General features: G+C 38.6%; 1 protein-coding gene across 3 annotated transcripts in view; it reads right to left on the reverse strand.

The window, feature by feature from the left end:
- Positions 1-25436, reverse strand: part of FTO (FTO alpha-ketoglutarate dependent dioxygenase) — a 376462-nt gene that overhangs the window by 213502 nt on the left and 137524 nt on the right. For all 3 annotated transcript variants that reach the window (XM_057534716.1, XM_007167597.2, XM_007167598.2), the window contains one exon: positions 6117-6196. In XM_057534716.1, the coding sequence (XP_057390699.1) occupies positions 6117-6196 (80 nt within the window). The remainder of the gene's footprint in view (positions 1-6116; positions 6197-25436) is intronic.

Consider the following 25436-nt stretch of genomic DNA (forward strand, 5'->3'; position numbering starts at 1 on the left):
TTGAGATATAAAATTCACATGTCATAAAATTTACCCACTTAAAGCATACAATTCAATGTCTTTTAGTATATTCACAGAGTTGTGCAACCATCACTACAGTTAACTTCAGAACATTTGTATCACTCCAGAAAGAAATGCTGTTCCTTTTAGCAGTCACCCCCTCCCATTTCTAGCCTTCCCAGCCCTAGGCAACCACTAATCTACTTTATGGGTCTATAGATTTGACTACTCTGGATATTTCATATAAATGAAATCGTACAATATGTGGTCCTTTGTGACTGGCTTCTTTCACTTAGGATATTTTCAAGGTTCATCCATGTTGTACATGTGTCAGTACCCCGTTCCTGTTTATTGCCAAATAATCATTCAATTGTACAGATATGCTGCCTTTTGTTTCTCCATTCGTTAGGTGATGAACCTTTGGGCTGTTTCCACTTTTTGGCTATTATGAATTAAGCTACTATGAACATTCACGTACAAGTTTTCACTTCTCTTGGGTGTGTATTACCTAGGCCTGGAATTGCTGGGCAATAGGGTAACTCTGAATTTAACCTTCTGAAGAAGTGCCAGACCGTTTTCCAAAGTGGCTGCACCATCTTACATTCCCTCCAGCAATGTATGAGGGTTCCAATTCCCACACATGCTCACCAACACTTGTCACTGTGATTCTGATTATACCTATTCCAGCGGGTGTGCAGTGGTATGTCACTGTGGTTTTGATTTGCATTTCCCCAATGACTAATGATGATGAGCATCTTTGCATGTGCTTATAGGCCGCTTGTATATCTCCTTTGGACACATGTCTATTCAGATCCTTTACCTGTTTAAAAAGTTGGATTATTTACCTTTTTAATCATTGAGCTGTAAGAGTTCTTTATATAAATCTAAATACGGGCACCTTGTGAGATGTATGATTTGCAAATATTTTCTCCCATTCTGCCTTTTCACTTTTGTGATGGTACCCTTTGACGCATAAAGTTTTTAACTTCGATAGAGTCCAATTCACCTATTTTTTCTTTGATGGCTTATGCTTTTGGTATCATATCTTAAAAAAAAAATTCCCTACTCTAAGAACTGCATATTGCTAAGTAATTATCATCAAGGTTTACTAAAATAAAACAAAAAGTGCAGAATAGTGTGTAGACTAACATTTATATAAGAAATTTTAAAAATTACATATGTGTTTGCTTATATATGTATTAAGTATCACTGAAAGGATAACAAAAATCTGATAACATTGGTTGCCTCTGGGGAAGAGGAGCTGGCTAGTGTGAGGAGAAATAGGCTTTAACTGTACACTCTTAGGTACTTTTTGAGTTTTGAACCATTTGAGTAACTACCTATTCAAAATATAATTATACATAGAATTTAAATTTTAAAAAAACATATATTCTGTGTTGCATCCCAAGAACATTCTGTCACAACCAGAAAAAAACTAAAATCAAATAAAGGTCGAGAGTCATCAGACATACTCTAGTCACATTTTTGCAACCAAAAACTGAATAGATTTCTTCTCTGATTAACTAAAATGAATTTCAGAACATCATTTCCTTAAGACAATCTGTTTCCTACATATTGTGAACAGGCAGAAAATAGCGAATCATTTTGTTTGGCACAGAAAAGAAGTCTAATTTAATACTGTATGAAGGAAAGGACATTTGTAGAACAAGTGAGAGCTATAAAGTTGCATGGATTTTTTTCCTCTCTGTATTGAGGGAAACAATAATGTTAACTATAGTGTTGGAGAAAAAAATCTTTTCCCTTTTCTATTACTGAAAACAATAATATAAGATGAAATTAAAAGTTGTAAGTAAGATAAAAACATAATCCTGCCACCATACTCTATTTTAATTATTTTTATTGCATGTAATTCTTCATCCACACACAGCTGTAATGAATATATACATATCAATGTACATGCTACTTTTCACTGTTTGTACATAAGTATTCAGAACTACCATAGTCAATGCTGCTCAATGAGGTGATATTAACAATTTAATTAACAAGTCACATAATATAAAGGCATTAAGGTTCTGTCCAGCTTTTCACTACTGTTAATCATACTAGGGCTTCCCTGGTGGCGCAGTGGTTGAGAATCTGCCTGCCAATGCAGGGGACACGGGTTCGAGCCCTGGTCTGGGAAGATCCCACATGCCACGGAGCAACTGGGCCCGTGAGCCACAACTACTGAGCCTGCGCGTCTGGAGCCTGTGCTCCGCAACAAGAGAGGCCGCGATGGTGAGAGGCCGCGATGGTGAGAGGCCCGCGCACCGCGATGAAGAGTGGTCCCCACTTGCCGCAACTAGAGAAAGCCCTCGCACAGAAACGAAGACACAACACAGTCATAAATAAATAAATAAAAGAACGTGAATTTCTAAAAAAAAAAAAAAAAAAAATCTTAAAAAAAAAAAAAAAAAGTAATCATACTAGATAAATATCTTTATATATATACTTCCTTTGAATTATTTCCTAGGTTTGATTCCCCAAAACAGTGTTATGAGATCAAAGATATGAATATTTTTATGGGGCTTTACACATATCCCCATAGAGCTTTCCAAAAAATATACTAATTAGAAAAACTACCAGTAGTGTATGAATATACAGTTTCACTGTAACTTTACCAGCATTGAATACTATCATTTTTGACTTTTGGTAGAAATAAAAAGTTAACCTTAAAATGATGATTTTTTTAAAAAACTCCTTTTAACTTTAAAGCCTGTATACACAGAATCATGTAAAACAGAGTCAGCAAACTTTTTCTTAAAAAGGTCAGATAGTAGATATTTTAGGCTTGCAGGCCATAAGGTCTGTGTTCAACTACTCAGCTCTGCCATGGTAGCTCCAAAGCAGCCATAAACAATATGTAAATAAGTGAGCGTGGCTGTGTTCCAATAAAACTTTATTTACAAAAAGAGCTGGCTGGCCCAAAGGCCATAGAATTTGCTGACCCTGATCTATAATATAGAAAGCCGGATAGTCACATCATTCACATTATGTATGTCTAATTAGTAAAGTATCATAAGCTTGAACTGAAGTAGAGATAATATAAAAGATACAGATTTGGGATTATATTATTATTATCACTATGCATATCCACCTCTTTTTTAAAAATTAATTAATGCTCAAAATTTTGCCTAAAAATTAGAAGATACAAATACAGCAATGACTAAAGCAGAGAAAGCTAAACCTCAGGATATTTTGAAAGCACTGCTACTTTAGTTAAGATGGTCCACTTGGAAAAAAAGGAAATAAGGCCAGAGGGGTACTTTTCAAACTGCATTCTGAATGTGTGTATTTATCATAGGAGGTGGAGAAGGAAAGGTTTCCTGATCTCTCACAAGTTTTAGTCCCAAATTTCCATTTGTCTGCTGGACCTCTCCTCTTGGCAGCTCTGACTCAGCCTGTTCAAAACTGAACTACTGTCTTCCCCTCGTGTCTTAGATCCCTATTTCTACTTATGGTAATGTCATCTCCAAATCATCCAAGCTTGAAACCTCAGAGTCACCCAAAAGCCCAGTGCATGACAAGCATCCAATAAAGAGTTACTTGGTTAGTGTGTCCATTCATTCACTCATTCATTCATTTGTTCATCCATTCATCCATTCATCCACTCACTCATTCATTCTTACATTCCTCCCTCCACTTCAATCAGTTGCCAAGTCTGTCACTATGTCTCCTACATTAGTCAAGGGAATTTCTTCTTTTTTTCTGTTGCCATGACCTTAGTTCAGACCAACAGGTTTAATTGATGTCTCTATCATTTTCATCTTCTTAAAGATATCTCCAATATGTCACTACTGCGATAAATAAATCATCAATAACCCCCACCTGAACCAACTTAAGTTAAAACACACCTAACCTGATATCCAAGATCTTTCACAATCCGGTCATTCAGGGATCAGCCTTTATCTGCCAACACTCCCTTTCTGGCATCCTGGGATTCAGTCAAAGTTGAGCCACTCAATACTCCCTTTGTATCCCCATCCCATCCGATCACAAGATTTCCACCTAATGGGATGAGGACTCTTAAATGTCTTAAAATGTCCTAAAATCCCCTAATCCCTACATGTTCAAGTCTTACATGTCATGTCACTCGTGAAGGCTTATGCTGTTTGCTACTCTCTATTCTGCACTCTACGTGTTCACAAGTGTCTAAAAGAATACCTTGAGCACTGGAAATTTCAACAAAGTTTGCAGAATGGATGAAAGAACTAAAATCACTTCCCTTCTTCTGAGTAGCAGCTTTCAGTTAATAGCAACTCTTCCAATTAAGACTCATTCATGACTTAAGTTCTCCTGCTTTATTACGTACATTCTAGTGTATAAATGGAGACAGAATAGCCTTCCACACAAAGAGCTTTTGTTGTTCCTGTCTCCTACTAGCTTTTCATCAGGATAACTGAAAAGACAGTAGTAGTAATAGTAGTAGCAGCAGCAGCAGCAGTAGTCATAGAGGTAGTAGTAATTTAATAATAGTAGTAGTGGCTAACATTCTTTGAATGCATACTCTATACCTGCCACTGTTCTAAAAGACTTACACGTATTAACTCACTTAATACTCACAAGAACCCTATGAATTAGATATGATTGTTATCCTTATCAAATACATTTTGCAAAACTTCTTATTCATCATTTTGTACCAAACCCTCTGAGCACAGCACTAATCACCTTGTCCACTTTTCCAGATTGGATTAGGAAAGGTGCAAAGATACACATAAGTAGCCACATACTCTAAAGAATTCTTGGGAGAGTTCTAGCTAGAAAGACAGATGTCTATATCATCTTGTATTATACAAAAAATGAAGTCTTTTTTGTACAATACAAAGCACATATTAGATGCTCTATAAATGCTTGCTCACTCTTTTTTGCCTTCCTTCACTCACTCCTTCCTTCCTTCCTTTCTTCCTTCCTAACAGAACTTACTTTTTTAGGTCTCTAAGATAATTATTTGTGTTTTTATCTATTTAATAGTTGTCTCTCAAACTAAAATGGAAGTTCAGCAAAGCTAGTGGCCATACCTGTCATGTTGATGGCTCGCTCTCTCTCATGCCTCTAGTGCTGCTGGACATAGAACAGGCACTCAAATATTTAGATGAATGATTGAATGGAAGAGAGAAGAAAGGGAGAAAAGGGGGAAGGAACGCTTGATGGGCTTGCTGGCATCTTGATTTAAACAGACACTCGTGTCCTCTCTGCCACCTAGCAACATGACCAGTCCACTAGAAAAGCTACCTAAATACCAAAAGACATGACACTGCCTTATAGACTCACACAGTCTCAGGACTGGAAAGGTCTTGTGCTTGTGCTTCCCCGCCACTTAATTGTATTCCGTCTGCCCAACTTTCTCACACTGGTCCCCTTGTGGTACAATGAAAAGTCAAGCTATAAAAGCAAGCACAGATAACAAGCTTGGATACGAGGTCAACTTGTAATCCTTTTCATGATCATTCCCCTGCCCTCTGGAACACTTCTTAACTGAGCACACACAATACTCCAGGGTGACTACTAAAGGCTTCCCTCATCTCTTAAGTTTCCATTCTGAACTAGTCTAATCAGCTGACTATCAGCCACTGCAAGTGGTGGCAGAATTTAGCAATAAAGTCTGGGTTAGGAACACAACTGGGGAGTTTGGAAATTCCCTGGCACCACTGTAACTTTCTCCTTAATTTACATTCACATGCCTGGAAGCCTGACCCAAAAGTTAAGGGAAATATAAATTCTCAACCATCTGAGGCCAGTCACAGCTAACACATGCACAAGCACACAAATCTACTATTTTGTTCTGGCCATCTCCTGCCCTTGACCTTGACAGATACAAACCCCTTAGAAAATCTCTAACCAGCAACACCTGCCAAAGTGCCCTCTTGCTGGCACCTTTTCCAAGAAACATAACCCCAAAGAAGCAAAATATACTTATCCCAGGCTGTGAACACACTTTTAAAAACTGGATCCAACACAACTCAAAGCTAAAAAAGCAAGTAAATAGAGGCTAAAGTCTAGTTAGATGGAAGCAATTTTCCTATCAAATATTCTTCCAAAGTTCTATGATAAATTGCTCATGCAACCACTTCTGTCACACCCAATTAAGTTTGAGTCACATTTTTATTTACACTTACCTCTGCCACTCGGTGGGTGGAACTAAATCGAGGTGGTAAACCAGCCAAAACACAGTGTTGGTGGGTGGCATTGAGATCATCTGCAGGAAAAATACCAAAAATTTAAAAAAAAACCAAAAACACCCAACACACACTTATCAGTCACTGAATACTATTTCACTAAAACACAAAGTAAACAGTAAATCCATCATTCAAGAAGAATGACAAGAACCAAAGAATTAACAATTACCATGTATTCTTTAAACCATTCTTTGTAAGTAGGATGACATATATATATATAGTCATATGGTATAAAACCATCAAAAACCACGATACTTTCAATAGTGGAAGGGGATGTTATTAATAATTATTTCAGGACAACAGGCATAAACCAGGACTGTCCGTAGCAAACAGGCTATAGGGTTACCCTACTTATTTGTAGCCTTATGATACCCACTCACAACTATTTATGGGCTGAACTTCTTTCCCTTTCTCATAATACATCTAATTCTACCCATGCCTTTAGAATAAGCCAAAATTTTTTGTATTATTTGGAGTTGAACATCTTTCATCTGAAAATCTGCCTCTTTCCTTCCCCAGTCAAAGTATCAATTTTGCCCTAACAATTTTCCAGGCAGCAAACCAACCAACTCAGCATGTTGCAAAGCTTTGGCTCTCAGAACAGAATTCAAGCCTACAGATTCACGACCCAAGAATGGAGAAGGTGGTGAATTCATCAGCTGAAGAATATGCCTAAAACCACATGCAGTGGGAGAAAAACCAATGGCCAAGTTGTTGCGTATTCTAAGAAATGATGCCACATGTGAGGCAAAATCTGTTAACACCTCTGCTTAGGACGTCGCATCCTCTATTACAAAGAAGAGAACCAAACTGTCCCCAGCAACACATGATTTCCTATGTAAGCAACAGAGTCTTCTTAGCAAGATACTAAGAAAGACAATGACTTAAACTAGGAAGCAAAGACCACCACACCCCCTACATGTCAGCAAAAACAACCTATAAAATTACCTCTAAACAGAAGAAAGGAAATGCAAAATGCCAATTGCAGGACTCCTGCTTATGGACATTATGGAGTAACCATGACAAGGTTTACCTTTTTACCCTAAAAAACTATAAAACAGACCAAAAATAGGAAACAAAGGTTTCTGACACTGGAAAACAGCAACCCCAAAGATAGGAGAAATAAAATAGGTGAGCCTTAGTTTACTAGCTAGAAACAGTTTCAAAGTCACAGAGTAGGGATGGGGATATCAGAACTCAGAGTTTTCAGTTTTCTCTCTTGCTGAGTTGTGAAGACAGAGACTACAGTTTAGGAAGGCCAAGGCAGCAAGGATTTGTAAGGCAGAATACTGGAACAGAAGAACCCACACAGGGAGAGAGTAAGCGGACATCTACAGAGGGGTTCCTTCAAGTCTTTGGCTACGTATTCATCTGTGCATGTGAGAATGAAAACTTCCCACAGGCAGGAAAAGAAGTTCCAGAAAGCTATAGGCTAGACAAATCTCAGACCTCACATAGGGCCAGGAATACTCTGTGTTCTCAGCAGCCAGAATGGTTCCTACTACCTGAGACAATAGAGTCTTTAGAAAAGCATAATCTTAGTAGTAGCGTTAAATAAGTACTATATTAAAGGCTGCCCTAGATCCACTTAAAAGCTTAAAAGCAAGCCTCAAAAGAATCTAACTTATTCCAAATAATTTAATTACTCACTAGAGCAAAGTCCAACACTACTTAGAAGAATATAACAAAATCAGGCGGGACTTCCCTGGTGGTGCAGTGATTGAGAATCCGCCTGCCAACGCAGGGGACATGGGTTTGAGCCCTGGTCCAGGAAGATCCCACATGCCGCAGAGCAACTAAGTCCATGTGCCACAACTACTGAGCCTGTGCTCTAGAGCCCACGAGCCACAACTACTGAAGCCCGAATGCCTAGAGCCTGTGCTCCGCAACAAAGAGTAGAAGCCACCTCAGTGACAAGCCCACACACCGCAATGAAGAGTAGCCCCCGCTCGCCACAACTAAAGTCCGTATGCAGCAACAAAGACCCAATGCAGCCATAAATAAATAAAAATTTTTAAAAATAAAACAAATAAAGTAAAATAAAAATCACCTATGGCTCTCAGTACCCATAGGTTAAAAAAAAAAGACAAATAAAAACAAAATCAGGCACCAATAAATAAAATTTGCCATATCCAGTATTCAAACAAAAAGTAGCAGAGAGAAATAAAAGATATATGATATATATGATACACAAGATAAATACATCTTTCTTTTTTTCATATACATATCTTTCATATATATATAATATGAAGCTTCTAAAGATGAAAAATATAGTAAATGAAATAAAAATCACATTGAAGAGATTAACAGCACTTTAGACACTGCAGAAGAAAAGATAAGTGAAGTAGAATACACAGGAACAGAAACTACCCAAAATGAAGCACACAGAGGAAAAACACTATAAAAAACTGAAAGAGCATCCATGCCCTATGAGACAATATTAAGCATTTTAACATAAATGTAATTTGAGTCTCAGAGGAGGGAGAATGACAGAAAAAAAAATTTTTTTTAATGATGACCAAAGAGAAAAATATGAACAAAGGCAACAAATAGAAAACATTAACAAATAAGATAGATTTCAACCTAACTATATCAGTAATCACTTTAAATGTCAATGGCCTAAGTACACTAATTAAAAGGCAGAGATGGTCAGAGTGGATGAAAAAACAAGACCCAACTATATATTGTCTCTAAGAAACTCACTTTAAATATGAATACACATATAGATTAAAAGTAAAGGGATGGAAAAAGATATATCATGGAAACACTAATCAAAAATAAAGCTGGAGTACCTATATGAATTTCAGATACAGCAGACTTCAAAGCAAGAAAAATTATCAGGGATATAGCGGGGCATTACATAATGATAAAGGGGTAATTCTCCAAGAAGAGGTAACAACCCTTAAGGTGTGTCTGTCTTATAATAAAGCATCAAAGTATGTGAGGCAAGAACTAATAGAACAGCAAGAAGAAACAGACATATCCACTATTATAGTTAGAGACTTCAACATCCCCTAAAAGAAGTGAATACATCCATCAGCAGAAAATCAGTAAGGACATAGTGGAACTCAAGAGCACCATCAATCAACTTAATTGACATCTATATGCTACTTCATCCAACAACAGCAGATTACACAATCTTCTCAAGGTCATGTGAAACATTCATCAAAATAGACTACATTCTTGAACAAAAATCACACCTTTACAAATTTTTTAAAAATTGAAATCATACAATGTCTGCTCTCAGACCACAAAGAAAGTAAACTAGACATCAGTAACAGAAAGATAGCTGGAAAATTCTAAAATACTCAGAGAATAAAGAACACACTTCTAAATAACACACAGTCAAAGAAGAAATCACAAGAGAAATTTTAAAATACTTTTAACCAAATGAAAATAACGGTACAAAATAGCAAAATTTGTGTGATGTGTAAAAGCAGTGCCAAGAGGAAAATTTGTAGCATTAAATGCATGTTAGAAAAGAAGAAAGATCTAAAATCAATAAGCTTCCACCTTAGGAAACTAGAAAAAGTAGAGCAAGTTAAATTTAAAGTAAGCAAAATAAAAGAAATAATAAAAATAAAAGCAGAAATTAATAAAATCAGAAACAGAAAATCCATAGAGAAAATCACTGAAATAAAGCTGATTCTTTGAAAAGATCAATAAAATCAATAAGCTTCTATGCAGGCAAAAAAAAAAAAAAGGGCAGAACACACAAAAAGAGGATATCACTATAGAACCTATGGATGTTAAAAGGAAAATAAAGTAATAACATGAACAGTTCTATGCCCACAAATTTGATAACCTAGATGAAATGGACCAGTTCCTTGAAAGACACAATCTGCCAAAACTCACACAAATAGAAACAGACAAACTGAATAGGCCTGTAGCTACTAAGGTAATTGAATCAATAAATAATAGCCTTTCAAAACAGAAAGCTCCAGGCCCAAATAGGTTCACTAGTGAATTCTACCAAACATTTAAGTAAGAAATAATACCAATTCTTTACAATCTCTTCCAGAAGACTGAAGTGAAGGGAAGACTTCAATAGTCTCTTCAAAAGCAATGCTGGAACAACTGTACATCTACATGCAAAAATATACTCAAAATGGATTATAGACCTAAATGTAAAACGTGTACATATAAAACACTTAAGAGGAAATCTAGATGACCTTGAGGGTGACAGTGACTTTTTAGGTGCCACTGAAGGCACAATCCATGAAAGACAAAATTGATAAACCGGACTTCATAAAAATTAAAATCTGTTCTGTGAGAGACACCATCAAGAGATTAAGAAGAGGGCTTCCCTGGTGGCGCAGTGGTTGAGAATCTGCCTGCTAATGCAGGGGACACGGGTTCGAGCCCTGGTCTGGGAAGATCCCACATGCCACGGAGCAGCTGGGCCCGTGAGCCACAATTGCTGAGCCTGCGCGTCTGGAGCCTGTGCCCCGCGACGGGAGGGGCCGCGATAGAGAAAGGCCCGCGCACCGCGATGAAGAGCGGTCCCCGCACCGCGATGAAGAGTGGCCCCCGCTTGCCGCAACTGGAGAAAGCCCTCGCACGAACCGAAGACCCAACACAGCCAAAAATAAAATAAATAAATAAATAAAATCAAGTAAAACTTTAAAAAAAAAAAAAAAAAGAGATTAAGAAGACAAGCCTTGGACTCATACAAAATATTTGCAAAGAACATGTTCGATAAAGAACTGTTATCTAAAATATACAAAGAACTCTTAAAACTCAACAATAGGAAAACAAACAACTCATTAAAAAATGGACAAAAGACCTGAACAGACAAAGAAGATAGACAGATTGTAATAAGCACATGAAAAGATGCTCCACCACCTTTGTCATGGAAGTGTAAATTAAAACAAATACCCACTGCACAGCTATTAGAATGGCTAAAATCCAGAACACCGACAACATCAAATGCTGGTGAGGATGTGGAGCAACAGGAACTCTCATTCATTGCTGGTGTGTATGCGAAATGGTACAGCCACTTTGGAAGACAGTTTGGCAGTTTCTTTCAAAATTAAACACGCTCTTACCATCAGACCCAGCAACCGCACTGCTTGATATTCACCTAAATGAGATGAAAATATGTCCCCACAAAAACCTGGTGACAGCAGGGGAGATGGTGAGCAGCGATCAGATTCAGAATGTTTTAGAGGAAAATAATAGGACCTGCTAATGGATAGGTAAGTGAAGGGACAGAAAGAGTGAAACTAAGAGCAACTTTTGGGATTTTCACAGGAACAACAGATTGAAGATGAGTAAGTCACAAAATATTCGGACACTGTATGAACAAATAGCACAAGATGCAATGAAAGGTGAGGATAAAAACAGCAGTGATACATTTGGAGTATTAAAGGCAAATGTAAAGACAAGGAAAGCTAATACAGAGGATCAAAACAGATCCAACCTCTGCTGACTTGGGTTCAGAAGTGTGGCTTAAGGCCTGAAGAGGACTGAATGTCCATTCTCTTCCCCAGTTTGCTCTCTCTGAGGATTCTGCTTAAGGACACACCTGAGAATTTCTGGTAGATCTGAACTATTTTATCTAAAGGGGGATTCAAAGCCAAACAAACAAATAAAACAAAAACAAAAAGCAGGGGTTGGAGGAGTTTCCCTACGCCCAGGTGCTCATAAAGAGTTGAAACAATTTCTAAGAAATACATAGATGCTGGGGACTTCCCTGGTGGTCCAGCGGTTAAGACTCCGCGCTTCCAATGCAGGGGGTGCGGGTTTGGTCCCTGGTTGGGGAACTACGATCCCACATGCTGCGTGGTGCAGCCAAAAATAAAATAAAATTTAAAAAGGAGATCAAACAAACAAACAAAAGAAATACATAGATGCCATTCTCACCTACCCAAATAAAAGCCTTATCACTCCCAGGCTATTAACAGTAGGCTCTAAAGACATCATAAGGAGGAAAAAAAATCATCTTAATGAACAGATCTGTTAAGTGCTTTTGTTCCACTGAGGGGCCACGAATCTGAGGCAGGCCAAGTGGCAAACACAACATTAGAAGTAATACTCCAAGGCTTGTACCTTTATTTAAATCCTTGGCAACTCTCTAATCAAACAACTCTTTTGAGATTGCTCCCAAATGTCTCTAATCCTTTATGACTTTTAGAAAGAACCCCGTAATTTTCACTGAAGAGCTTCTAATTTATCTAAAATTCTAAGTCTATGAAAGTGGCTCAAGCCTCACGGATTGTACATCTCACGTCTCAAAGGATACACTAAAGACATGCCCAGCTTTAAAGATTAATGCTAAAAATTTTTAGAAAGAAAACACTAAAGAATGACAGTTTTCCAGAGCTATCTCAGAATACAGCTAAAAACTGACTCTCTACTCAAGTGGAATCAGAGTTTGTAGAATTTATTCAACAAAACAAATGGAAAAGAAGCTCTTAGTCTTTGCAGGCTAAATGCCGCGTGCTCTATCAGTGGGTGAGGGAGAACTCTGGACGTTCACTGTAGCATGAAATCTCATCTCATATATAAGAGACCACAGATGCAGTGGCATAATTGACGCTAGGGTGATCAATTCATGCCCAGGGCTTTCCTGGTTGTAACACTGAAGGCCCGAATCCTGAGATCCCCACTCCCACACCAGACAATCTGGGACAGTTGGCCACGCTAAGTTTAACCCAGCCCTTATTTCCCCGGTTCTGTTGTCCAGTGTGTCACCAGAGGCTACTGCATCCCCAAATTTCTTAAAGTAACAATCAGGAGCTTGGCTAAAGGCACTCCTGAGCTAAATAAGCCCAATATTGAAATCCAATCTTCCCAGGTGCACACAATCACTGAAGCTTTTCATTCTTACTCACCTGTCCATTCTCATCCCTCAATCTTAATATTTATGACCTTATTTTTCCTAGATCTGGGGACATCCATGACTGAGAATGTTTTCAGAATTTAATAGCCAACGAAAGGGGGGGAGGGGAGGCTTCCTGGCAAGATGACAGTAGAGACCCAGGCCTCTACCTACCCCATTCCTAGACTCCCAATGAGACGATCAATGAAATAGTAAAAGAATTTAAGACTTCCTTCAGTGCTCAACATCAGGGAAAAGTTCTCAATACGCCAGAAATTACAAGGAATTGTGCTAGATACAGTATAAGTGGAATGAGATTAAAGAAGGGCAGCACCCTAATGTAAATCAACTATATTTCAATTAAAAAAAAAAATACTGACGCCCTGGACCCACAACAGATTAGCTTCATCAGAATTTCTGGAGTTGGGTTTCCCCGGTGGCGCAGTGGATAGGAATACACCTGCCAATGCAGGGGACATGGGTTCTAGCCCTGGTCCGGGAAGATCCCACATGCCACAGAGCAACTAAGCCTGTGCGCCACAACTACTGAGCCTGCGCTCTAGAGCCTGCAAGCCACAACTACTGAAGCCCATGTGCCTAGAGCCCGTGCTCCGCAACAAGAGAAGCCACCAGGATGAGAAGCCCACGCACTGCAACGAAGAGTAGCCCCCGCTCGCCTCAACTAGAGAAAGCCCACGCGCAGCAAAGAAGACCCAACGCAGCCAAAAATAAATAAATAATAATAATAATAAAAAAGAATTTCTAGAGTTGAGGCCCAGGCACTGTATTCTTGAAACTGTCCCAGGGGATTCTCATGCAGAGGAGGGTTGAGGGGCACTGTCCCTGGGTAATGCTGACCAAAGCAGCTGCTTGTGTATCATTTGGGGACCCCAACTCAAGAGCACTCATTTAGCCCTAATTTATTTATCTGGCATCCCTTTATGGCAGAAGCTGTACTAAGTTCTGGAGATGCAGAGCTGAATGACATGATCTTGTCCGTAAGGATTTTACCATGACATGAGTGAGGTGAAACTGGCTAAGTGTTAGAACAGAGCTGGCCATGGGATATAGTGGAGGAACAAAGGGGGACTAAAAAAAAAAAAAAAAAAAAAGGGCAGCATCCTGATAAATATATCAAGCAGATCCTGAGAGGAGTACTCCCCCTCTAGCTCAGAAGGTGCAGAGCAGAAGGGAAGGAGAGGCTACAGGGCACCCAGAGGCCTGTAGCCTCTGCAGGATGGTATTAAATGCACACAACCCGTGGGACCCATAGACTCCCAGATGTGTTGCTGGCGCAAGTCATCGTTTTGAGAAGAGAACCAGGCATTGTGGAGGTAAGAAACTGGAGCGAGCAGGTATGCCAGGAATGGTCCCAAAGCTGCCAGGGTTTGCCCATACTGTGAGCATCTATACCACACAAAGACAAAAACAAGTAATTCAGTACATTCCAGTTCATCAACTCTCTCATCTGGCCCTGCAAAGATGCATTTTCTTCCTCCTCCTTCAAGTGAAGGATTTGGTCAGGAACCTATACTAAGTTTTCACAGAACCAATCTTAACACCGACTTGCCTATCAGCCGGTGCTAGTCCTTTTTCCATAAGGAAAAACAGAAGGAAAAATCACTAGACTCAGGCAAAAGTATTACAGTTCTAAGGAAAGGAACCAGTTTGACAGAAACTGTCTCTTCGGAAAAGGTGTTACTCAAATGGACAGAAAAAACTTTTGTAAACTTCTCAGTATTTCAAGAAGCCGCTTGATTCAAGAGGGCACTGCACCTGTGAAAATGGGGCAAGCAGCTGTGAGGATGGAACAGCACGAGATCAGGAAAGGTTGCTTGGAGTTGACTTGTTTTTAATACGTATGGCTTCATTTAAAATGATAATAGCTGGAGTGAACAACAGAAGGCATGCTGCAGAAAAATCAAATTACCGAAGTAAATGAGAACTCAAGAAATTCTCCCAGAACTCAGAGGTAAAACAAAAACTAGTGACAGAATAAATAAGACATGAGGGGCAGATTCTGGAAGCCAAAACAGATATAACAGGAATCTTAGGGAAGAAAGCAGAAAACAGAGAAATGAAAGAATAATCAAAGAAATAACAGAAGAATATTTTCCAAAGTGAAAAGGCCTGAGTCTGTACTACAAAATGGCTGACCAAGTATATAAACATAGTCTGTTCAAAAATTAAATATAAAATACTACAAATGTCCACAGGAAAAAAACACAGTTTGCCACAATATAATCAATTTGAAGATGATCTCAGATATCTCCCTAACATCAAACATCAGAGGTCAAGGGGACAATATCTATAGAGTTTTAAGGTGGAAAGATTGTTACTCAAGAATCCTATATCCATTCAAGGAGACATGAATATGTGTAGGTATAGTAAGTCACACTCATGTTATTTTCACTCATGAAACTGGCAAAAATATTTTTAAATCGTAATGCCCAGTGTTGCCTAGGGTGAGATAAATAGGCTGGCAGAAGTAACTGATAACCACGTTTCATACACTGTAGGTAGGAAGGTAAACTGAAAACAGTCTTTCTGATTAACCGTCTGACAGTCTTTACATATCGACACTCTCACCCTCACCCAGGTATCCCACTTCTGGTAACTTTTCCTAGAGAAATACTTACAGGTGCAGACAAAGATGTATATACAAAGATGTTCACAGGGCGATATATAGGATACCAAAGCACTGGAAATGAATGGCATGACAAAACTAGGGGATTACTATTTAAGGCATTTTTTAAAAATCACATTTTCAAAGAATATTTAATAGGGAAAAATGTTCAAGGTATAAAAATATTGGAAAAAACAAGATATAAAACATTATACCTAACGTGATATTAATTTTCTAAAAAAATAAATAAACATATACTCCCAAGTATAGGAAAAAACACTAGAAGGAATTAGACCAAATAGTTATGAATGATGTTATCTCTGTGTGGTGATATTATGATGTATTTTTGTTATCCAGTTTATACTTTCTTATAGTTTGTAAATTTTCTACAATGACCATCAATTCTAATTTTTCTTCATATTTAACATCTCTGAATTTGGAATACATCTTAAAATTGATAGCACCTTTGACTGGATGACGTATATTATTACTTTTGTACCTAGCAATAAAAAACTAGAACAGTAAGTATGATGATTTTTTAAAAATCCAAGGGGAAATGTTCAATGAAGAGATCCTCAGAAAAGAGATATTCATTCCCCAAATAAAAATGACAGAACACTGCAGTCAGTGTGGGTGATAAGAGTTTTGGTTAGTTTTTTAAACCTTCCCCAATATAATTTTCCAGGGGACTAAAAACTCTTTCATAAAAACAAGTACAGAGGTGAAGATGACCTCAGGGTACACACCTTTCTCTCTCTTTTTTTTTTGAAATTAACTTTTACGGAATGCTTAGTTTATAGTTAGGCTTTGAAGAGAATACATTCTTGAGGTTAATCATTCATTCTTGCTTTCTAAATAGGCAAAAAGAACTTTAATCCCACTTTGGGAAGGGCTGCCTTTACTCTTCCAGGTGTCAACTCTTCCCAAGAGACAGGAGGGCAGAGGGGATTGTGGAAATGGAGAGACGAGAAGGAACAGAGGTTAGGATAACAGAAAATTTGAATGAAGTTTCTTCTCTCCCTATTTTGTATACACAGAGCCATCACATCACCCTCTACTACAGTGAACTCTGGGCACCAGAACTTCCAAAATGAAGTTAATGAATGAAACAGAAGCAGCCACTTAAACCTCTAAGTTCTGTTCCTTCATATACCTTTTGACTTCTCTCTTTAGTCACTCCTATCTCGCATCTGATTTTACACTGACAACTGAGGAAGATAGTTATGGTTTCTGGTTAACACTTAGGGAAGAAAAAAAGGCTGTTCTCTCCAGATACTCAGCAAGTTCCCATTCTGCACAAGGTACTAAGTGCTGTGTATAGCACAAGAATATATATAATATAATACTGGCTCTGAAAAAGCTTAGCTCTAGTAGATAAGACTTCTGTATCAATTGCTACAGTCCAGAGGGGAAAGAGAGTTATGGCAAACACAATGAATAGTTGGTGCCCCTGCCATTGTGGGTATTAAATTTTTTTAATGTCACCCCTAAATAGGTGAGTTACACATGTAAACTCACAAGGGGAAAACATGACAAGGTGGAAGGAACAGTATGAACAAATATAAGGAGAAAGGTTTGCGCCAGGACCAATTTTAGGATAAAGCCACTATAATGAACTCACCAAGGACTATAATTTATATCTTCTTAAAAATTTTAAATGGTTATTGGGCCTAGAAGAATTATTCCACAGGAAGAGTTTAATGAATCTGCCATCATAGGGTATACAGTCTGGCCTTGAAATCTGCTGCAGGGACTGACTGATTCAGGAAAGTCAAATTCATTCCTGGTCTAGTCCTGGGTTCAATCCCTGGTCAGGGAACTAAGATCCCACAAGCTGCGTGGCATGGCCAAAAAAATAGTAAAATAAAATAAAATAAATTTTTTAATTTTAATAAAAATAAATAAATAAATAAAAAATTTTAAAGGCTTCATTCATGGTCATTCCTCCACTGCCTTTACAGAAGTGGCAAAGAGGGCATACAGGATATGCAATCAAATTAAAAGCCTAAAAAATTCCTTCCCACAGCTCGTGCTTTTAGGAGTCATGTTATAGAGATAACATAATAGCCAAAGAGGGCATATTAAGACTGCCAGCCAAAGGGGAAAACTCCACCTACCCAACCCAGATGTACAATTACCTCAATACAGTGTGACTGATTGAATGAACCATAGAGAATAAAAGGACCTCATAATTCATAGTAACACATCCATCCTCAGTTAAAAAAAACAAACACATTTTTGTTACCTTTGGTGGTTTTCTTATAAAAAACGTGAAGGAGAATGTACAGACTGATCCAGACACTGTGTCATTCTGGAAAATTCTGTGTTGCCACATGGTTATTTGGATTAGCCACAAGGAAGTAAAGCATGGGTCACTGAAGGAATAGACTGTCATGGAAGATTCTAAAAGCTGCCTCTGGAGACCCCAGAGTATTAGATGAATGGCCATCTGTTTTGCAGAGGGTCTTCAAAACCCTTTCCAGCCAGGAGCTTTCAAGGATAGAATAAATATTTCCTTTTGCCTGTATTGCCATGAATGAAGGGGAGGAAAAGCCAACCCTTGGTTCGTTCATTTCACTCATTGATTCAATATTTATGAAAGAACCTACCATATTCAAAGTACTGTGTTAGGTACTGCAGAGGGTACACATTTTCTGGAATCTAAAGTAGACAGAAGGCATTTTTAGAAAATTCCAAAAAAGACAAAAGACACAGGACCCAAGTAAAAATGGAATTTGCCAAGGAGTGCAACGAGAAGAAATCTCAATATGATAACTGTGCCAGGTGGGTTTGAAGAAGCCAGTGTTTATCAAAGCATTAAATAAGTAGTGTGACAAAACATCTAGTGGCACAGAGCTATCACTATGGCAAGACCCTTCCATCAGTAAGAATACAGAAAGGCAATGATGAAGTCCCGGGGAAAGGGAGCGCTACACAAGAAAGTCATGGTTCAAATACAAAGCTAGCTAAAGAATGGAGCATGATTCCGAGCTTTTGATGAGGTAGAAAATTTTGACCTGACATTTGCAACGTGTCCTCTCATCTGACTGAGGTTTAATAATTACAGTGGATGACAACTTCTATGTATGTATGCATCCAGTCACTCCATTTGGTTCTACAGTTAATAACACACACATTAGCACTGTGAGGTACCGGTTTTCAAATTTCAGAATCCATATACAAAGGAAGCATGGTCGTCCCATCAAAATTACAGATCAGTACGTAATCGTTATGAACTTCAAAAATGTGAAAGTAATGCTACGACTGAAATACCAGAAGTCAAGAGAGAGCATCTGTATCTTGGTACAAAGGGAATCAATTAACAGAAAAAACCCTAAAACGTTAACTAACAAAAGTTAGCGAGAGTAAGAAAGAGTATAAGAGAGCCGATTCCACATTTCCCTTCATGAAAAAACTGATAGTCCTTAAAGTTGCTGGTGAAAATACTGAAGTATTAAGCATATTTTATGAGTTAAGAAGGAGAGAATCACTAAAAGAATAAAATGCAAATACAGTGAAAAGTAGTTACTTCTAAGAAATGGAACTTGGGGGTAGATGGCAAAGAGTTTTTCACTTTACATTTTAGATCAAGCTCCACTGTTTGAATTTTTATTTCCTAGTATATGTATTATTTTTAATATATTACTAACAATAATATGAATGAGGTACTGACAGGAAAGATCTCCAGGACATATTAAGTTAAAAAAAAAGCAAGCATTCCAGTAATATATCTATACATACACACACACACACACACACACACACACACACACACACACACACACACACATATATAAAGTCCCATTTGTGTTTTTTTTTAAAAAGCAGCAGTAACATAGATGTAAATATTTTAACATAACTATATTTATGTTAAGGCTTACAAAAGGACCAGATAGAGGAAGGTAAAAGAGCAGTTCCACATTTTATTCTATACACTTCCATATTGTTTGAATCTAAGAATATATGTGCAGAATATATGTGCATTCATCTATTAATCGTTCAATTAATATTCTTTTTTCCACACTTTTAACGAAAAAAGATTCCATGACTATATAATTAGTAGAGCTAGCCAAGTGGAAGAAAGAACAGCTTTGGTCTCAGAAAAACCTGGATTCAAACACAAGCTTCACTAGGTATGTCACCTTGAACAAGTGGTTTTACCTCTCTGAGCCTCAATTTCCTTTTTTAAAGAAGCCTTCATGGAACTGTAATCCACATACCAAACAACTCACTGCCTTCTAGTGTGTTCACAGGACTGGGCAACCACAACAGACTAATTTCAGAGTATTTTCATACCCCTGAAAGAAACCAGGTACCCACGAGCAGTCAATCCCCATCGATTTTCTTTGCTGGGAAAAAAATGGGGCTCAGAAGGGGACAACTACCTACCTGACAGGCTTGTTATGAGAAATAAATGAAATATATCAACGCCTCCAGCACAGTGCCTGACCCTCAGTAGGTACTCATCACATGCGCTTCAAGTAAAGTTCACAACATAAATACTACAGAAATAAGCAAAAAGACTGGATATGATAAGAAAGTGTAAGAGAGGCAAATCCTTCCAAGTACCTAGGAACACACTCAGGTTCCTATCCTCAGAGCCTATGACACCTGCCGTGCCCTCTCCCCAGTTCAACTGAATACCAAAAAAGTCCGGTATCAAGTCAAAAAAGCCCAAGTTTGAAAACGTCAGCCTTTAGGGGCATCTTTTAGAGCGAAAGTTTCAGGAGAAGAGACACATCCTCAACCCTGTAAAAAAGTGAACAGCAAGAAGCAAATACTGCAGTTGCTGAGCAGGGAAGGAGAACACAGTAAGTTCACATTGGACAAGCGGTTGAAATTATACTGTCATGTTCCTACTTTTCAAAGCGAAAATAAACATGACAGGTGCTCATTTGGCTGTTCAAGCACTTTCCACTTAAATGCCAATTCCTCAAGCTTACTGACTGCAGCCTGAAGTTCTAATTTATTACTGTTTCTGTATTATTCCCGTGCCTCGGCAGAAAGCAGAACGTAGCACCTACGGTTTCAAGACCCATGAGAGGTAATAAAGTATAATTATTCAGAATTTATGATTAAGCCATATATTAGAGGTACTTTTTACTTCTATTGGTCAGTCAGAGGTTGGAGGAGGAAGGGAATGGGGTCAGAGGAAGAAATAACAAAAGCCTTTTCCTTTGAATAAAAGGTCTAAATCAGGGCAGGATTGAGGGACATCTGGAGGATTTACAAAGATACTATGGTCTCCAAGCGAAGTCCTAGAGGAGCCCCAGGTAAACTCCGGGAGGCTTCTGTTCTTCCTGCTCACAGAGCTACGGGCTCCAACTCGAGGGCTCGGGTTGGCTCCAGAAATAGAAGCGTGGCACATTTTCAGGTTATACCACATCAAACATTCACGGTGCGCCGGGACTTGCTGCTCTAAGACACAGGTATTTCAGAGAAGGTGAACCTCATCTAGAAAAATCCACGGGCCAGGCTCTGTAAGTAAACCTGGCCCCCACCAAAGTAAGACTGTGGTTACCAAGAGCCCTGATTCAACAATGGCCAGATGTCAACTCTTCTCACCCTCAAGAATCAACTGGGGAGATTTCCCTTTCTTGTAGTTCCTTTATATGGCTATGGACATATATACATGGAACGGTTAGGTGCAAAGCTGGCTAAACTCAGGGCATGAAGCAGGGTAAGAACACAACACTCAGCAATCTTCCGTCACCCCCTCCCTCACTGGTTCTCCAATACACCATGACCCAGGTCCCAGCCTTCATAATGAGTCGCCATGTTCAAGTCATAGTTTACAAAGCACTTTCCCATATACTTTCTGATTTGGCCTCACAATAACCCTGGGAAGCAAGTATCGTGAAGCACTAGTTTTTCAGTGGAGGCAGAGGCTCAGAGGGGAACTAACAATGCACAGCCAACGGACAAGAGGGGAGTCTGGAACCTGGTCACCTGATGGGAAATGGCCTTTCCATTAGTCTACCCTGAACTGCTGGTGAGGGAATGCCAACCCAAAAAAGAAATACTGTGCATTTCAATTTATATTGCTGTTTTCTTTTTTTGCCATGGAATTTTTACTTGGCAACTAAAGCTTTGAAATAGCTGATGGGTATAGTAATGACACATATGTGAAAATGAGATGTAGTTGGATTTAAGGAAACAAAAGTAAAGAGAGGAGATAGAACAGAGTCTTGAAGAGTGTCATGTAAAAACTGACAACAAATGGGGGGGGGGGCATTGCCCAAAATATTTACCTAGCACTCACCTTCGTCCTGAACCATCCCACCTCCACACTCAGCTCCTGGTTAATGAACATAATTTGGCTGATGTCCCTTGAACTGTATAATCTGTTCCACAAAAAAACAAACCCACAGTTTGTCTCCAAGCCACCTTTAAGTCCCTAACTCCCTGGCTGCATTCAGTCTATGGAAAACATCTGCGGCAAAGTAAATCATCCTACTCTGAGAAAAACCAGAGTGTGTTTTTTTTTCTTCTCTAAGTGTGTTTTGAAGTCCTGGTTGGAAAATTAGTGAAAATTGTAAATCTGTTTGCAAATCTGGTCATGTCTAACTCTGAGATTAGGGCAAAGATTCCAATTTAAAAGTAAAACCGTGACAACCCCAGTTAAGCGTGTCCTCAGGCACTGCAAGCAGGGCCTTCACTCAATTCCACAGGCAGTGGATTTATTACAGGCACCCGACACGTTCCCCATCAGACACCCCTGGAGTATTTACTTGAGACAGCAGGGTTCAGTCTGCACTTCCTCTGCAGACCAATATATTATTATAAATTGAGCTAAACTGTTTCCTTTTCATAAGTGCTATGAAGTTCAGATTTCAGATATCAGCACAGGGCTGGGGTCCCTCCACAAGGCTCTTTATAGTATTTGGCTTTTAAAAAGTAAAGAGAAAAGGTAGCTTTAGACCACGGTTGCTTTTATCTTTGTCTTGTTTTGGCTAAGAGGAGGTGTGGGAAAATTCATTTTAGAAATCAAACATGACACCTTAAAAAGAAAATAGATTCTAAATACAAACTTTGGGTACAGTGGGCTATGCTTGGCCCAGTTCAGTAGGTTATCAGTTATTTCACCTACATCTGAGGACAGGAGCTGGGAAATCAGGACTAGATAGTATGTCTTGGATATCAGCTCCTATAAAATAATAACATACTTCTGTTTATCACCTACAACAGAAAAAGGGAAACAATGTATATTTTAAAATGTATATTCATTATAATATATAAGTTAAAGGACAACATAATTATTTAATATTTTCATTTTTAATGTTTTTCTGAGCCAAGAAAAACATAATTTTAAAAAGAAATGCAAAGCTGGGATGAAGTGAGAGTGGCATGGACATAACATACACTACCAAATGTAAAACAGAGAGCTAGTGGGAAGCAGCCTCATAGCACAGGGATATCAGCTCAGTGCTTTGTGACCACCTAGAGGGGTGGGATAGGGAGGGTGGGAGGGAGACACAAGAGGGAGGAGATATGGGGATATACATAGACATATAGCTGACTCACTTTGTTATACAGCAGAAACTAACACACCATTATAAAACAATTATACTCCAATAAAGATGATAAAAAATTTTTTTTAATTTAAAAAAAATTTTTAAAAAAAGGAAATGGAAAAGAAAGAAGCAAACACACCACCACTGTCACCTTCTTTTGTGCCCTTCCGAACAACTTAGGCATCACGCTGAGGGAGGAGGAGGAAGGCACAGAAGCCCAAAGCAGGGGTCAGCGCCGCAGTGGGGTGAGGAGGGACTCCAGGTGGTGGGGAGGGGATGGCCTGACACAGGTGTCAGAGCCCAAGTGGGCTAAAGTGACAAGTTCCAATCCACGCCTCTTACCTGCTGTGTAACCATGGCTAAGTAACGACATCGATCTAACCTTAAATTTTTCTTTCTCAATATAGCTAACATCTACTTCTCAGGGTTACTGAGAAGATTCCAAGAAGGCTTGACTTGTCATTAGTCCCCAGTAAACATAGCAGTTATTCATATACTATTGTTATTCCAGATACGTATATATGCACATATAGGAAAAAGACTGAAAAGGAATGTACTAAAATAGGCATACACCTGATTTTTATATTCTTCTTTCATTTTATACTTTTCAGAGTTTCTTTTCTCTACAATGAGCATGTATTACTTTTTCAATCAGAAAAGAACACATGAGATGTTATTAATAGAAAGTAGCTGAGCCTTTACCATGTGTATTTACTACATTTGTACAGAAGTACTTTTGTACTTTTTTAAATACAGAAAATCAATAAAGCTATTAAAAATAGCACCATTCTGACTCTCACTTCTTTTAAAGGTGCAAAATATTCATAGAAACTCCAACAGAGTATCTAAAAGGAAAGTGGTTTATTGGCTGAAACTATCACCCGTTTATACTCACGGTAAATATCCACATCCGGGTGGTATATTAAAAAATGAATTAATAATCTGTTCTACCTACAAATAATGCTCAAAACAATGGGGTAAAGACTTCAGAATACAAACTCAGATGCTGAGGCAACCAGGGGAGGGGCAGGCAAAGAGATGACCTTAACCCTAAAAGCGTTCCCACCTAGAGATTTCAGTGAATTGGGATCCTATCTAAATGGTCCCTTTTAGAGCAAGAAAAGCACCATATATGAAACCTGCAACCCACACTGGTCCCTGTTCTGCCTCACATGAAGTGAGTGACTTTCGGCAAATTACAAAAGAACAGAACAATCCCTCCACCTTCTCCCTGGCAAGGCTGTTTGGAGACTGAAAGAAATTGCTTATGTGAAATTGATCTGTAAACTGGAAAGCAACATGCAAATGGAAGGCAAGAGATTTAGGGCTTACTTAGATCAGTGTGTAACAAATGCAGGACTCATCCATGAGAAGAACTGAAGAATTTACCACTGAATCGTACCATGAGAAAGTAATTCCCAAGTAATGATCTTCCAATCTTCCTGCTGACATGAAGGACAAAGTCCAAGATTGGTACCATGATCCAGTTAACACCTCTTCATAACAGTTACTAAAGACAGAACAGGACTGAGGCTCAGGACCTTCAGCAAACAAAAGCAGTGGGCACTTAATTCTGTTTTACTTTCTTTCTAGAAACTCTTTTTTTTTTTAACAACTCTTCCAATTATGTCAAGTGATACTGATTTTCCATTTAAGATAGTGATATAAAATCTCCCAAAATAAATTCATTTTGACGAAAGAAAAAAAACTGAGTTAATCTAGAGAGAAATATTGCATAAGTAATAATAGCATGGGTAGCACATGGATATGGCAAAAACCATGAAGCTGATGTGCGAATGACTGAAATTTGGAAAACACTTAATGATGTAATTTCCGAAAGGGCCACTCCAAACTCATAATTCCTAGAAGGCAAGGACCAAGTTTTATCCATCTCCAATACTCCAGAACCTTATGCAGCACATAGAACACAGTGGACCCCCTACAAACACTCTATTAATTGGGAGATAATTCTTATTATAAATACTCGGTTTGAGCCTTGGTGCTTCCTGGCTCTAAAACCAAACACATGAGTAGATTCCCCCAGGCAGGTAAGAGTGAGATCAACCCTAAATAATCAGATCAGAGCCAAGGACAGAATAAACCCTGAGAAGCTTTGCGAGGAAAAAAGGATACTGTTTGCACACTGTGCATCAGAAAACAAAGAGAAAGTCTAAAAATAAAACAAAAAACTTACAGCAAAGAAACAAAAAGCAAAGCTCCACAAACTCCACAGCTTCAGTTAGCCTGACCACAGCTGAATTACTGCTTCCCAAAGAACTAAATGAGGGAAATGAGGG

Source organism: Balaenoptera acutorostrata, chromosome 19, assembly GCF_949987535.1.
Source record: "Balaenoptera acutorostrata chromosome 19, mBalAcu1.1, whole genome shotgun sequence".
Classification (NCBI taxonomy): Eukaryota; Metazoa; Chordata; class Mammalia; order Artiodactyla; family Balaenopteridae; genus Balaenoptera; species Balaenoptera acutorostrata.